Source organism: Falco naumanni, chromosome 7 (genome assembly GCF_017639655.2).
Source record: "Falco naumanni isolate bFalNau1 chromosome 7, bFalNau1.pat, whole genome shotgun sequence".
Classification (NCBI taxonomy): Eukaryota; Metazoa; Chordata; class Aves; order Falconiformes; family Falconidae; genus Falco; species Falco naumanni.
The window spans coordinates 22,714,612-22,731,723 of NC_054060.1; the positions used below are offsets into that span (position 1 = coordinate 22,714,612).

Below are 17,112 nucleotides of genomic sequence, written 5' to 3' on the forward strand. Positions count from 1 at the left end.
TCCATACTCATCAGCAAGATCATAGGAAAAACTTACTGTATTAGTAGTCTTTCTACTGCTAGTTTTCTATATTGCCATTTATGAACAGGAACAGCTTTTGTACCTTAAAACATCAAGCTAAAACCAATAGCATGATTCAATTATTGAGGAAGCATGATCTGAATTTTGACTAACGAGTTGCTGCATTCAATAAACAGTTCTAAAACAGGGGTCCTCAAACTTTTTAACCAGGGGGCCGGCGCGCGGATGAAGCGGCAGGCAGCCATCTGTGGCTGCTTGGTTTCCCCCTGCCCAACCCCTGGTGGGGGGGGTCTGTAAATACCAGGGGCAGGACTGAGGACCCTGGGGGGCCGTATCCAGCCTGCGGGCCGTGGACCCCTGTTCTAAAACAAGCCAATCCACTCCCCTGAGAATTACTCTTGCCTGCTACAAAAGAACCACTCACCAGTACCCCACACGCACATTATTTTCACAGCTTTGCAAGGATCAAATACTCTGCATATAATACAGCTGAGGATAAATCAACCCTACAAAAACTCAGCTGGAAACACCATGTGTGGCCACAGTTCTGTTACAATCCAGTAAACTGGTTAAGAGATGGGAGGAACCTCACGCCCATGTATTAAGGGATTTTTTTTGGTGAAAATTCCCTTAAGTTTTCAAAATAGCACAGCCTACAGGAAAAAAACAATGGTTATAGAAGTAAAAAACCTTGCTTTCCATTTAACTCTGCTTGTCAACTTCCTTCACACAGTTTATGAAGAACATGCTTAAGAGAACAAATACTTTCAAGGGACTGCTGCAAACTGCAGTAAGGTATTATTCTAAAAAACACACGTAGAAGGAAACATGATTGATTTTTTTGAATAACAAACTTCAAGTGAAAGAAATGAGATGTGGTTCCTATGGGCTCTTCTGTAAGACTCCACTCGTTCTTTCCCAGCTAACACTGCCAACTCTATAGTTCAAGACCACAAGAAGTCAAAAAGTTCAGCTCTAAGTCCCTTAAAGCAACAGTGGTTACTGCTGTTTTGTAGAAATAGGGACAAGATAAAAACAGGAGGCTTCACTTTATGTTAACTGCAATCAGAGAAGTGTTTCCCACGTATACTTCTGTTGTAATGCAAAACTATCCTCTGCACTCAAAATAGAGATCTTCTCTAGCATCTATATGGCACACAGGTTTTCCTTCTCTCCTCCTCCTCATTTAGTGAAACATAAAACCTTCCACATCTTCCACTCAAAAGCAGATCATATGTAGAAGTCCTAGGAACACAAGGTAAAAACATGAATATGGAAAGAACATGTAAAAAAAAAAAACCCTAACTTGTTTCTCACAAAAACATCTAATGGTTGCTTCAGGGAATCTGACTTCAGTGGCACTTAAAGATACAGCTGGAGAACATACTGCAGCACAATGCTGTATGCTTCTGTAGGTCATTCTACAGCAGTTTACTTGCCACAAACAGGAAACTAGGCTTTTGCTAATTCTTCCATCCTTAACAAACATAGCAAATACAAATATAAATGTAGCTCATCTGATGGAATGACTTCATCCCTTTTGCCAGCAACTCTGGATGAAGCACAGCATAATGTGAATATGCTGTAAGAATTTAGATTTCTCCTATTCTTCACACTGAGGTTAACAGTGAACATAAAGGTCCCCTTCATTAGTCACAGCGTATCACAAGACTGAAGATGAAACTGCAGGAGTTTTACCAGTCCAGACATCCTTGACAGGCACTGCAGTATCTCTAGCACTTCAGTGTGCTTGTTACAAGGGCTGGACAATCCAGAATGGCTGCAAGTTACTTCACCAAACACTGCGGCAATGCTTCAGTTCTAGAAGGTAACCAGGATTCACAAAACCAGATACTTCATAAGAAACGGAAGACCTTAGATAGCACCAAGCTGAACAGCTTGTTCACTGGATCACACAGATCTTTGTAGATGTCCTTCTGACCTTGACCTAAGTGTCAGGAATGCTTTCCTGAAAATGAACCCCGCATTCAATGGATGAGTCTGATAATGGGTACCAACCAAAACTGTCATATAGATCATCCAGCACAAGCAGAAAAGTTTTCATTATTGTATGCTGACTAACTTCCAGTTGCCAAAACCAGAAAAAAAAAATCTGTAAGCACCAGGGGGGTCTTCCAGTACCAGAGAACAGGTATCAGTACATGTGGTCACAGTGTTCAGTTTGCAAAAGAGCTAGCTACGTGAGATTCTTTAGGTTCTGACCAACTGCATTTACCCCTGTTTCTCCTCAGTGTTACACACCTCATCCAGAACCTTCTTCCATAATAAAATGCTTCTATAGACCGGTTGGTCAGTAAAGTCTATTCTTGCATTATTCCTCATCTCCTGGAGCCCATGATCAAAACCACCTCATCAGTCTAACCAACAGCTCAGGAACCACAATCCGTAAGGTATATTGTATCTCAGATCCACCCCTAACCCAAGATGATTTCCTGGATTACTTTTACAATATAGAGGAAAGGAAGTACAGAGTTCTGTGTCAGATTAATGGCAAAGCTAAAAATGGTGGCTTCAAAGAATATACTGCACATCAGAGTGCTGACAGAGACTATCAGATTGAACACGGAGAATGCCAACAGCCCTAGCCAATTTTTTTACTTGCTCAACTGATTCAATTGATTATCCATGTACAAAGAATTCCTTTCCACATCATTTACAAATTGAAGTGTAATGGGCGCTGCCAGTGGTAGTTTGCTTCACAATTCCAAAACACTTTTAAAAGCAAGCAACTTCTCTGCTTAATGAAGAAGACTGTTAAACTAGAACTCTTACATTACCTAACAGTATTAAGGCTTCTGTAATTAAGGCATATTGTAACTCAACCTAATTCTTGTTAACTTGTTCCCAAGATTTTTACAGATACAACAGACCTAAGTCGTGATTCTAGCAGAGACTCTGTATCATCCAGAGTGAAGTGGGACTTTTCTCCCTCCGCTACCTTCTGTGAAGCAGCTCATTGAGATTCCCCACAATGAAGCAGCAACAAAAAGTACAAAAGCTAAAAATTTCATTTATATTGGAGCAATGGAAAAAGTGGTTGCTTGGTTCTGTAGGTGTGCTGGTGTTGAGAGGATAGAAAAATTCAAGTGGTATTTTCTGGATGAGTTCTCCATGTTCAAGCACATTTTATGGTAAAAGTTCATTGTTAGCACAAGAATAGTGTTCCACTTGAACATCTCTGCCAATTTTTCATTCCTGAAGTCACATAAGGGAAAACAGAATGAAAGTTCCCAATTCACTTGACCTCACAGAAATCCTCACTTGCTTCAAAAGAGCACTGCAATTCTAGATACGAGAATAGTTATAACCTAGGAAATACTATAACCAAGCCACAAAGCAACAGAACTTAGCACAACAAACAGTAGGCAATAATAATTTTAAATGATGTTTTTAAATACTTAGTTTAACATCCTGATTGCCATTATGTACTGTATTATACTGCAAGCACATTTTAACTTAAACACTAATGTATTTATCAGGTCAGTATTCAGTAGGTAAACAATAAAACTTACCCCTCTTTCTGTGTGAAGAAGCCAAATCCAAATCAACGTTTCGTCTTCCACTCTAGATTGAAAGATTAATAAAAGCCTCATTTCTTTACATGAACATATGTGGCACAAAATATTTGAGTATTTAAAATACATCTCTCACCTGTGACAGTGAGAAAGTTAATACAGTTATTACAATTTCAATCGGTTTCCTACCATTATTACTTTCTCTTAACAATGGTCGCTATTAGAAGAGAAACTAAGGTACTGAAACACAGTACTAAACAAATGTTGAAGATGTACTTCCCACCTAAATACTATGTTGACAATCCCTAAATACATAATGCTAGTTTACTTACCAATGAATAACCTTCCTCATCTGATTCTGGCTGAGACAAATCAGATTCACTTCTTGACTTAATCAGTCTGTAGTTTGAGTTTGCATGGATTGAGCGACTTTCTGCAGTAAGACTTTCACTCCTGCTTCAGGTGCACACACATTCACACGCACATGCACACACAGAGGAAGAAAATAGTGACATTAGGCAAAAGTAAGAGTTGGTAGTAAAATTTAGCTGGTACCACAGTTTTATTTGGGATCAGACTATCACAGAACATCACAAGACCACACCAAAGAGCAAAAAAATGGTCTGATGACTTCAGTTATTACGCTTATAAAGGGTATTCATAAACTGCTACTTCTTAACACCCTTATTGGTCAGCTGAACAAACAGCAACCTCAAACGAGTGACCATTCAATTGCCTTGGTAGGTGTTACATACAGCATACAAAAACACTTCTCAGCTGAGAGGACAAGAAAACAGGGACAGATAAATGGGTGAAAAAGACTGAACTTTTTAAAAACCCACCCATAAAATACATCCTAAAGTTGATACACTGAACATGAAAGCCACTTTGACAACAGAGGCAGCCACCCATGATTTAGACACTAGATTTCCAGAAAGAGGCAAAAAGAGTAAAAGGGTACTGAAAGTATATAATCTCTCTCTGAACTCCCCAACAGTATCTCCATTTGAAGTATCAGAGTAGAGTTTCTGTACACTAGAATCTTAAGCAGACTCATGAGTTCACTAGTAGTACCAGCTACACAAGTCCTGTGTTATATTCTAATACACACAAAGTTCTCTCAAATAAAAGTTTAAGTTACCAAGTTTAGAATAAAACTGTTACCAAGAATATCCCAGGTTATGAAAATTAAAAGACATTAGGTATTACTTACACTAAGTTATACACTTCTCCAATTCAATGAGCTGTCTTGGCTTTATTTTGCTATTCTTCTGTATCTAACAACAGTGTCTTACACATGCCAATATGTTAGGAATATTTATAAAAATCAAATACAAATGGCACTTTTTCCACAATAGGCTTTGAAACTTTTGCTTTTAAACATATCCTACAAATGTTTTTTGGAGACTACTATGTAGGATATTGGTAAAGTTAAAGAAAATATAATTATGGTAATAAAAAATCCAAACACACAAACAAATTTTAGGAAAAAATAAGAATTTTTCCAATTCCCTCAGATTATCTGCACAGGACTTCAATACTATCTATCATTAAGCCCAACTCTACAAAGTGAATATGGTCTACACAGAATAAAACTCTTATTAAGGTTTAGTTAACGTGGACAAAGAAAATTGAGAAAAATCTCTGTTCTCAACAAAAGCATAAGGTTGCTCTAAGCAAAAACCTTCTAAAAAAATTCTAAGAATCCTCAGAGGAAAACTGAGGTTATTTAATCAATTGTAAAGGAAGAAGAGTTAACTCTAAGAAGTAAGCAAACCTCACCTTGTCATGAGTCCAATCCCTTCAGGCGTAGTAGAGGGAGGCTGCTGTAACTGTCCCTCCTCCCTTCGTTTCTGCAGCTCCTCAATAACAGGGCTGACTCCCAAGATCAACAAGGCACATCTGTGGATCACAGAGTTGCAAGCAGCAGTATACACATCCTGACCCTCTGTCAGATCAGTGCTGATTCTTCGCTCCTGCTGAGACTGAGGAGGTGGATCATCAAGTCTAGTCCCTGTCCCAGTGTTCATCCTATCTCGATCCCGACTGCGAGCTACTTCACGGGCTGATAGGAAACATTGAAATATTTCTGTAACATGCAACACAAAAAGAAGGTCTTAACTTCTAGACAAAGCTACACAGCTTGAAATATTCATCTACATCTTGGGCCAAGAACTGGCCCACTACAAACAACAACAAATATTTTTCCAACAGTGAAAGAATACATTAATAATACAAAGCTATAAAAGAAGTCATGCAAACAGGTTAAACGAAGCATTTACACAATGTTAAGCTTAAAATGAAGAGGACAATGCAATTTGACAGAACACTAAACGCTTTCAGTGTCTTACTGCAACCCAACTCCTGTTTGGATAGCATCAAAGAGAAAGAGATTATTTCATGTTTGCTTTTTAGCAGATGTATATAACTAATGTTTCTGTAAATCTGTATTCCAGCACATCTGCAACTCAATACTGAAACAGTTTCAGGCTTTTGTTAGCTTCAGTCAGTACGATGAAGATCCCATCAAAATTCTCAGCCTTCCCTTTGCTTAATTCTGCTGTTGTCTTAGGTGCCAGATTTGTCTAAAGAAGCTGTGTGAGAGACTATATCATCTCTGTCCAAAGAGCTACAGCTCTCTTGACTTAGTAATTTTGAAGATTCAGTTCCCCTTTGGAAAGGCAAAGGTGAACCTAAACACTTCCTTCAAAGACATTAATAGTCAGAAGCAGCAAGGCATCAAGGACATAAACTAAACTCTGCAGGTGAGGATCTGCTTCCCTTAGGATTTCTAGTAACAGAGTCATCATCACCTTTCTCCACATAACATTACTGGTCTGTCTGGATATTTCCGGATACATCTCCTTTATTGTACCCAGTAACCCTGTCCAGGCAGCATTTGAGAACGTCAGCATTTGCCCAGGATAACTCCATATCAAGCAGCAAAAGTATATAGCATCTACTGAACACGTAACACACAGGTAACACCTTCTAGAGCCATATATCATCTCATGAACGTGCACTTCTATTCCATGGTTCACTTTCAGGAAAGCCTACTGCACTGTGGAGGTAATAACACATCATATAGAAACTCAAGGTGTAACATACGTTGTGGCCTACAAGATCCCAAACAGGAATATGGGAGTCCTAATGGGGAATAGGGACTATAAACACTGTCAGCAAAACAGGTGATGACAGCAGAGGCTGGAAAAAGAAAAACATTCTAGTGGTATTTGGAGGAACAATATTTGGAGAAGAAAAAAAATTATGTATCTATGGAAAATATTTCAAGTCAGCCCACTTTATTTTTTAAGCTACACACATTCTACGGTAAGACATTTCTGTCTTTGAGGACACTATAGTAACAATAGAAAAAACAACGGAGTGTGACTGTACATTGCTTGAGTAAAATTGGAAAAATTAAAGATTAACTACCCCACTGAGCCTGACTACAAACCCAAGTCACTATAACAAGTTTGTGAAGTTCACCTTTTTCAAGCTATCTTCTCAAGAACTGAACAAGTTTTTTAGAAAACCCGTGAGAAAGTATTGTAAATACTGTTACAAATAACAAACACTGAATGAAACCACTGCATTTTTCATAGATTCAAGAAAATCAAAGGTACAACTGAATGCCAACTCAGTCAGTACACTGTTATGAACAGCATTTTGTTCCTGAACTTCAGGATAATATAACCCATTAAAGCTTACTACATACAAGAGTAACACATACCAACAAAGTAAAAATTCTATATGTAAATACTGATGAAAACTCAAGAGATCTATTGAACAAAAGTTTAGAGAAAACAAGACGAAACCTATTAATCTTGTAGACAGTGCATATAAAAATTGTTGGTATATGTCAGATGCCCTGAGAATTGCCCATAAAGGCAGTCCACTTGCCTGGTATTCACATTCCCTTGCATCAGACTTTTCTGACCCAATTAAAGCACTGCATCATTTTATAAAAATAAACTTCTTACAATGTTTATGCAGACAAATCTTTCATAATGGTTTAAATAATTTCTCCATTTTACCTCAGGAGAAAAATATATTGTCCTTCCAAAGCACATTACGTTACTGACACACATAACTAGTACTTACTACCAGCTGTCATAACTTCATGTTCTCTTTCCTCCTCTTCATCTTCTTGTTCTGGATGTCCTTCTTCTCTATCGCGTTCTGCCTGCTCCTCCATTTCTGCTTCTTCATCAATTGTACGAGTAAAAGAATGTTCTTGAGTATCAATATCGGCAGATTCTTGGTTATCTAACATCTTGATTAAAAAAAAAATATTTATACAGTGAAATTAACTCTCACCAAAATAAAAGATGAACATAAAGGATATAGGTATCTAATAAGTTTTTTTTCTATCAAAAAAATACTTTTGATATTGTGGGATATAAATAGACAGCTGTTTACATTCAAAGCTTTAAATACCCAAGCTGGAAAATTTAGTTTTCCTTTCATAACCATTACTCAGATTATTTGCAGAAAAATGTCCCCTTTTAATGCTTACTATTGCCAGACTTTGACACTTCAGCATCAAAGCATTTAGTAACCACATGCTGTTGCCTCATAAAATTTTCTCACTTTAAAAAGAACACAAATGTGATAAAACTTACTTCAATGGACAAGATTTTGTTAGTGTTACCCAATATGTTCCCATTTTCTTTCTTAACAGTTCTGAACTTGCAGTTCTTTCCTCCCTTTTATTTCAATGAAATTAAATAGATGTACACTCCAAGATCAAAGATTAGCATATAAGGCGCACAAGAAAAATAACAATCTTAGAATTTTAATTTTAAAAATCTTTTTGATTGAGTAGATATATTTTGTTTGATGCTTTCCTTAGTTTGAGCATGTAAGAGCTGACCAGCAAAATACTTACTACCCAAAAGACAATTTTCCAATGTAGGAAACAGCTTTAGACAATCTGAAGAAGGCAAAGTTTTAAATATAAAACATACAATTACATTAAAGGTTTTAGAATACTTCGGAAGGTAACTAACCATACAACTCTTGGAACATACACATCCCACCAGCATAATTCACCTGCCCTCTCCTGTCAGTTTTCTGTTCCAAAAAACCAGAAGGTCTTGGTAGCAGCAGAGGTGGCACCTCTTATTTGCTCTCATCATTCTATCATTAAGCCCTAATAAAATGATTCAAAGTTGCCATCACGCTAGTTCCAGGCCCAGTCTTATCACGTCTAACATTCACATAGGGTTGACAAGGACAAGTCACCTTAAAGTAATGTTAGGACTAAGAAAATAAGCTGGCTGGGGAGGAAGGAAAAAGGGGTAAGGCAGGGAAGGGGAAGACATGAGGTACAGAGAGGGCAGAGATCAGAAGCCCAGCCAACTCGGTTGGTTCGGGAAGGGCAGCCAGGCTAAGCCGTGGCCTTAGGCACAGCTGAGCAATCTACACCTAACTTCCAGGCTTCTGTGATCCAGCGCACCAGCGCTATGTTTACAGGGAAAACTAGGGCTCAGGCTGCGCTTGAGTCAAATATTGTCAATCAATCATTTGCTTCAACTGATTTAATACCGCAAGTACTACAGATTAACAGACTCTATAATTATACATTGCCTGTTTTAATCTGGAAACTCCTGCAAGTTTTTCAACCAGATAGAACAAAAATACTAGCAACATATATGAAACTAACATTCAATAATACTTTCTTAAAACACCGTAAAGCTTGAAGAACTGAAAAGAGATATACAGTCTTACCCATCTGTCTCTTGAGGATGATCTAGTCTGGATAAGTTCCATGTTCTTGCAGGCAAGCAAGCGACTCCGAACTTTATATACACAACGGTATACTTCTGCCAAGGCTTTGCCAGGCTGGTACCTACACAAAAGAGACCCAAAATGGAAAATGTCATACAAACTTTCTTTTAAAAATTTAAGCTGAACTCTTAAAAGCAGCTTTAAGTTACTTGCCTGCTCTCACCACAAGCTTGACTAAGTAAACTTGTATGTTTCAGAAGAGCAGCAAGAACAAATCTGGACACAGTATCTAGGAGTGATTCATTACTTAAAGTTGCAGTATCCCAATCTGAAAATAGAAAGGATTCATCAAAACTGGCTACTGTTTCCAACAAACAAATATATTTTCAATGACATTATAAAAAAAATCTTCATCCATTTCAATCTTTCAAAGTAGAAGTAGTTTTAATGTTTATTGATGCTAATCTTCACTCATAAATACACAGCTTCAGACAAATGTGTTTTCCTCTGACAGTTAGCCAAGGGCATCCACACGAATTGCCACCAGAGACTCAAAGATCCGAACCGACAATACAACCCCTCTTTCAAGCAAGGATACTGAACTGGTGCTCTTCTCTTGACCTAGCCACTGATTTACATGGAACTTGTTTAGAAACACACCATATTTGAGACTTCCTGCTCTTTTACACGAGGTTGAAACCACATTCAAAAATTGTTATGCAGACTCACTTTTTCTCCAGTAGGAAAGCCACCTATTAACACTACGACAAGCTTCACTACTAATATTAACAAGAGATATTTTCAGGTCTCAATATTAAGGTTAGTCCAGTATTTTCAGCAGCTAACTTTTTAATTTCGAAGTAATTTTCCCGTATTTTAAAAAGTACCATTATGAAAATAATATTGTTCTGCTATAAAATAGCAGAACTACCATGCAAACCTCCACAAGGCACTATAATTTTTCACGAGGGGAAAAAACCCCAACCCCTACCATCCAAGTTCCTTACAACTATCTTCACAGTATTTTTTTCAATTAATGTTACCTGTGAATCCCTGCAAACTGCTGTAGAAATCCTATAAACTTGCATGCCCAGAGTTTAATCTAACATACCTGCTCCTCGGCAAGTACTACTACTTTGTATTTGATACGGTGTTAACTGCCACCATACAACTTGCAGTCTGCTTGCATTGCGAAGAGAGCAGAACCACATGAACTTCTGAAACGCCCAATTCCATAACCAAAGTAACACATATTGGCCTACTCATCTCAGATTCTGCCAACAGACAACCGGCATTTTTTACTGGAATTCACACTTCTGTGGAATTTTGCAAGAGAATTCTCTGTGTTGCTCTCAGCAGGCACACACCACCATTTGCTGTCATCTTGATCTGGCCTAGCTTGGCCAGAGCTACAGACAACCACCTCTGGATCCAGCAGAGTTACAGTACAACCTTAATGCTTAGTGAACCTCATTAAAACAAGACCTGGGAAGCTTGAGCAGGAACCTAGATTTTAGGCAATAAGCATGAAGAACCATTACTACTGTGAGGCCAGTCCCCCAGAGACTTGGAAAAAGAGATGATTACTCCTTCATGCCACTCCTAACATATTTAGCAAATTACTCTGCCTTCCCCCATCGCCTCCCCATCAATTTTTCTTTTTAATTCAGAGTTTCACCCTGCTCTACTAGGAAAACAGAAACACCAACAACTGAGTAAACAAACAAGAGTCTCTCTTTTTTCTAATTTGGAGGGAAAAAGAACACTGAACTACGTGTTTGCCAAGCACTGGAATCAACATCAAAAGTACGTAAAAGAAAAAGCAGAAGAAAGATCCTGGAACATGAAAATAAATTTAAGTTTATGATATCACAGAATCAGAAGTCATTGGCAAAGAAAATACAGGATTCTGCTAGACATGAAGTTGAAGCATGCAATATGCTTTTAACACCACATACACACATTTTCAACATCTTACCTTTACTAACAGCATAGTCTTGCATACTGATCCAAAGGCTCCTTGCTGGCTCTTTTGTACAACCCAAGGCCAAATCAACGTAGACTGTAATCTCAGGTCTCAGCTTATAATCAAAGGGCTTCTGTTCCTCATTTCCAGATAGGGCCACTTCCAGTAAGGAGCTCATGCATTTGTCTAACAGAAGGGAAATACCTAAGAAATGGAACTCCACACACTGAGGATTACAATCATCTACATAAAAAGTGTGTAAACCAGCTTTCACTCTCCATTTTTAAAAAAACTAAAATCAAGACATCTCATTGTCCAACTAGAAACTCACATTACATAAGGAATAAAGTGACTCAGCGTTACAATTCATGTAAAACCACTGAAAATTTAGAGGTATTATCTAACTCTGCTTCAACAGCATAATCCTGGATCATTAGTTCTACCTGAATTATATAGCCATATACCTACAGTTACTGCATGGACTCATTTCAAAATAGTATGTCTTGTAAATAAGTTTTGAAGTAGTCTATTCAGAATCAGAGGAAGGAGATGTGAACTAAGAGAAACAGGCCACAGAGAAGCAGCAGCAAGTGCATTATTCAAATAGGAAGGAATGACTAGAAATACTAATGCTGAGTCCTGTTAACAGTTCCGGCAGATCAGAAGGATTGACGTTTTCTTGTTAATAGTATTATTTCTAATAAATCAAAATTACATTTTTTAAGTAAAATATAATTTAAAATAATATCTTTCAATAATTATTATGAACAATGGAGCCTGTGGTGTGTCTGCTAAATGCTGAGCATCCAAGAGAAAAGCATTTAAAATTAACTCAGTGAAGCCTGTGTTACTTCTTTCACTGAGAAACTACAGATCTTTTTCTTCCATACGCATTTCCAAGACCCTTTGTAAACTATAGCATATACTTAAATATCCGTTTTCCAACTTCTTGTATTACTACGTAAATAGACAAGAATGCTGAAAGACAATCCCTAAGTACACAGACTTACTCAAACATCGTCAGGAATTTCAAAACTGAACACAAATATTTACAATGATAATTAGACACCTGCATTTAACAGCTTACCTAAATGAGGAATATCCATTTCCACTCCATCACTGAAAAGTGGAGTTTTCAACCAATATGCTGTATCTTGCTCCTCAGGGGACACTGGGGGCCCTTGAAGCATGCCACCAAGACACCGCCCAATAAGCAAAGCTACTGTTCTCTCCAGATCCACAAGCCATACCCAAGACTGGGCAGGCTGTGGTAAGGGCACTCCCGCGGGATCAATTAATTCAGGTCCACCTACAAGTATTAGCAATGAATTGTTAAATTAGTCACTGTTGCCCAGATGATAAAATCAGTGTTTCTTTTACAAGAATAGAATGGTAGTTTAATGTATTACAAACATAGTATTTTTATATATCAATACATATTTCAAATATTGCTTTTAGATTCCCACTCAAATCAACATACATTTTGAGTTGACAGAACAAAGAATTCTGCCTGCAGCTCAAAGTATTTCACAGCAAGGGATGTCAATACATTTAAGAATTTGAAAAGGAGATGTAGCAAGACACTTAGCTTAAAAAAAAAAAAAAGAAAAGGACAACTTAAAAGGGGAAGTTAAACTTCCACTACACAAAAGGTGACATGCTGATCTTTATTTTTCAGATTAAAAGTGTGTTAGTTATTACACTTACCATGAAGTGGCCACTGTAGTTCTTGATCTTCTAAAAGGGCTGCAGCAGGTAACAGTCTATTAAGACGATCTAAAGGTGGCAACAGATCTAGCAGGTAACTCAACAAAGGCCGAGCTACTGATACTGGCAGTAACAATAATGAGTTGACAATCTGAGACAGCATGCTACCAGCAGCTGATACATAAATTACATCTACAGAGGAAAAAAAAATATATTCTGAATGATATATTTCAAGCACAATTTAACAAGTACAAAAGAACTGCATGAAAATACCTCAGCTGTCTCCAAATGTCTCAATTGTATATGTTGAATTGGGGGGGTTGTTTAATAATTATTATCTATACAAAATCTATTAAAAAAATATATATATTTTACTACTGCACTTTTCAGTCATCTCAAAAAAATGTACTTTCAAGAAGAGAAATCTAGAACTAACAGAACTGAAACAATAATGCACAGACAATATCCTCTCTATTCAGTACTCTTCCTGCATGCAAAACGTTCTATTGAAGCCACGAACCAGATGCTATCCTTGGGTAGATAGTTAATCTCCTCCTTTTGGGGAGGCTTGGGATGTCTACTTTATGCAGATATATGGAAAATAAGGTAGTTTAGTATTCAAATCTAAACTAACAAGCCCTAAGCTTATGGAGCCACCATTAGTGATTTTACCGCAAACATTTACCTCTCAGTTTTTCCCCAACGCTACCGTTCCATGAGCTCTCCTTCAGCAGCGTAGCAGAACGGGAATAGATATCTGTAGCATGAGGCAATAAAAGCTGAAGGTGTTTGTGAAGTAGTGCCACACTGCTGGAATTCTAGAAGGAAGGAAACAACCATAAGTCTGTAAATGTATTTAAAGCAGTTTAGCTTTCAAATACAACGATTTTCAACAGGAACATTACAACATTCTGGTGCTCATGCACATTAAGTTTCTTTTTTCCCCACCCTAAACAACAAGAACAAGGACACACACCTCACTGACACTGTTGATGTGGCAATAAGCCAGCAACTGTTTCTGCAGTGAACATAAAAGCTCATGAAGATGAGCTGGTTGGCTGTTTTCTGATGATGATGTACCCAGTAAAAACTTATCGCTGTTTTTTTCCAGTTCCCCAAAAGCTTGGTCCTGTTATGACAAAAAGTGGGGAGAAAAAAGAACAATCAACTGCGTCTTTCAACACTACTTCCAACAATACTTTACCATGTGCACCTGTAATTATTGAAGAAATCTGGTAACGTCAAGTGGATCATCGGATAACCAAACTCAAAATCACAATTGTTTAGAATGTCACAATACTGACTGTGATAGCTGTCAAGCCAACATTTCTATTCTAAAAAGGGTATTTTGGGATACAGAAATATTTTCTGTTTAACTCACCAACGGTAATTGGATGAAGAAACTCATTCCCCACCCTGGTCCCCAAAAATCACAGTATGTTAAAATATATAACCCTTTAGAATTTATTGTGGGCTGATACATAAAACGTTTCAGATTAGAATCCTTCCTTGCACTATCTAGGATAGCAATAACAGGAGAAGAAGGCAGATGACTGCTTGAATTCATTCTGAAATCAGTTAAAAAAAAAAGAGTTCAAGTACAAAATTCAAGGCAGATATCTCAAGCTAGATGACTGGCAGAGGTCTAGAAAAAAGAACAAACAACTACCAGCCCTCACCCTCAGGAGCTAGGGATACTACGCCAGAGAAGTAATGATCTCTGATTTCTTCCACTGTTCTATTTAACTGGCTAGTTGAATAAAAAGGTGAGTCAGTTACTTACTCTTACTCTCCCCTACACTTTCTAAGAACAACAATCTGTTCCACATGCGCTGTATAAGAAGATGGCTGACCTGTACTTGCTTCACTACTATACGGTAGTTACTCTAGTGAAGTTAAACAGATTCCTGGTTCTGGCTATCCTTCTCTAGTGGCTGAGATTACACTGACACAAAGGATTCCACACGATCTACTCACTTGATGTGTTACATTACATTCTATCTTCCAAAAATTTTTGAAGCCAAAGCAAGAGTAATTAAGTACTTTAGTCTGGTATGAAACCAATACTACATTTACATAAGCCAAGTTAAACAACAAATACCACTATAATAACATTAGAACCATAATGATGAGATGACTTAGCTGATGTTTGTCCACTTCAGGAGAAATACACAAGGCACTACTACTTTAGCTAAACAAAAAGAGCACCATTTTCTGAAAGCAGGGAAACTCTTTTCACCCTAAGTATTCAAAATTCATGGACATTAAGAAAAATAACTAACTAACTACAAGGCCTATACATACCGTATAAAATCCCAGATTTCTTAGAAGAGTCTTCATTAAGATTTCAGCTAGATGAGTATCCGGATGGCTGCTCTGGATGGCATACGTTTGATCAGAGAGATTTCCATAGCTGATACATAATGAGGAAGTTTCTGTGGCATCAGACGGTGAGCTATAGCCAAGCAGGGAAGCTACATGTGTGTGGTCCTGCAAGCTTGTCAGAATAATGTCCAATTGCATTCGCTAAAGAAAAACATTTAGACACGAGAAACACTCTTTGTTAGTGAAGATAAAATAATAATCTAAAAAGAAACAAGCATCAGACATAGTTATGCAATAAAGATATTCTAATGAGACATGAAAATAAGCTGGAGGACTTTACCAAAAAATCCAAACAGTTTTTCCTGCTGCTGAAGTATTAGAGAATAGATAGATAAATATACTGAATTAGATGACCATACCTAGTAAAAAAAATCTGAGATTAAGGGAAAGATATTAGACATTGGACCAAATGCTTTTTCCAGCTTGTCCTACTTATTTGATTACTGGGGGGACGGTGGGGCAATTATTCTAATAAATACATATGAAAAACAGAAAGTGTAAAAAGCCATTAGAACAAGGGAGGTGGCAGATGCAGAGCAATGACCTTCAGTCTTCCTTATTATTCCCCTCTGGTGCTGGTTATGAATCCTGAAAAATCTGATCTAGTAACTGCCAGGGGTTTTAGTCTGTACCACTACTAATCTTCAGAAATCTTTAGAAAATTAGCATCAGAACATTCTTCTTCATAGTTTCAGTGTCAGTGTAAACCAGTCTATTCCATAGTGTGTAAAGTAAAGGATTTGACCAGGATCAGGATCCCATGTGTACAGAACTGAATAAAAGTTTATCTCATTTTTTAATCTAGAGACGGCTGCTGAAGCTTCAGTTCCTATTGCCCTGAAAGACAGTTCCTTGAACTTCTTTCCTTCCGTTTGTAGGATACTGGGCAAATTAATTCCTGCATTAATTCTTGTTATTTACATTCAAGACAGAAAAAGAAAATAGGAACACCCCAGTCATCTTTGCAAAGCAGGGTGAAATCCATATAGGAAAAGCACTATACAGGTATTCTTCCCAGAATATAGTTAATTTTTTTGTTACCAAGACTATCAGGCTAGTATTCAAAAATACCTAATTTTTAAACTTGTCTAGATACTCTACCACAGCAATTCCTAACCTTTCTGTAGTCAAACTTCACCTGAGAAATCACGTAGTTCTCCCTTCCTCACTATATTCTGATTTAGCCAGGCTACCCACAGATTTTGTAAAGTTTGGCTTTGCACTGCATTGCACCAACAACGTGCTTCCACTCTGCAAATGAGGCCCACCTCAATGTTCAAAATGTTCTAGGGGAAAAAAACCCAACCAACAAACCCCAAACCAACTGCTTTCAAAGTACAGCGTATTTTTACTTGACCTTACCTGTCCTTTCGATAAGCTTTCCCATCTGTCAGGACCTTGGGGCAGAAGAGAATGCAGCAATTCCATTCTCTCCCGCAATGGAGGAAGCAGCATAGTTGCTCCTACTGAGAGAGTCTCGATTACGACCTAAAATTAGAGCAGCAGAAAATACTTTTTCAGTGGGGGCACGTAGAGGGGGGAAAGCATCAACTCAACTGTATCTCTAAAAAACACAGAACGTCACACAGGATATATCCAAAACATCCACTTACTGTCATTTAACATCAGAATTCTATCATACAGTAGAACATTAATCTTTTATTCTGGGATGCAAAGATATGCAGCACACTGAAGCAATGAAATGAGACCAACGTATTGTCAAAACAAAACAGTCTTTGTAAGGTGCTACTTCATGTAAGAGTG

The 17,112-nt window shown here is 37.7% G+C and overlaps 1 protein-coding gene across 22 annotated transcripts in view; it reads right to left on the reverse strand.

Moving 5' to 3' along the window:
• HERC1 (HECT and RLD domain containing E3 ubiquitin protein ligase family member 1) overlaps positions 1-17,112 on the reverse strand; it is a 109,648-nt gene that overhangs the window by 53,539 nt on the left and 38,997 nt on the right. For 16 of the 22 annotated variants that reach the window (XM_040602298.1, XM_040602296.1, XM_040602294.1 and 13 more), the window contains 13 exons: positions 16,711-16,836; positions 15,268-15,489; positions 13,940-14,092; positions 13,649-13,781; positions 12,964-13,155; positions 12,344-12,565; positions 11,269-11,460; positions 9,504-9,618; positions 9,291-9,411; positions 7,662-7,833; positions 5,340-5,646; positions 3,890-4,013; positions 3,555-3,606 (listed from right to left, as the gene is read on the reverse strand). In XM_040602298.1, the coding sequence (XP_040458232.1) occupies positions 3,555-3,606; positions 3,890-4,013; positions 5,340-5,646; positions 7,662-7,833; positions 9,291-9,411; positions 9,504-9,618; positions 11,269-11,460; positions 12,344-12,565; positions 12,964-13,155; positions 13,649-13,781; positions 13,940-14,092; positions 15,268-15,489; positions 16,711-16,836 (2,131 nt within the window). The remainder of the gene's footprint in view (positions 1-3,554; positions 3,607-3,889; positions 4,014-5,339; positions 5,647-7,661; positions 7,834-9,290; positions 9,412-9,503; positions 9,619-11,268; positions 11,461-12,343; positions 12,566-12,963; positions 13,156-13,648; positions 13,782-13,939; positions 14,093-15,267; positions 15,490-16,710; positions 16,837-17,112) is intronic. The other 6 variants (XM_040602313.1, XM_040602311.1, XM_040602312.1 and 3 more) reach the window with 4 other exon arrangements.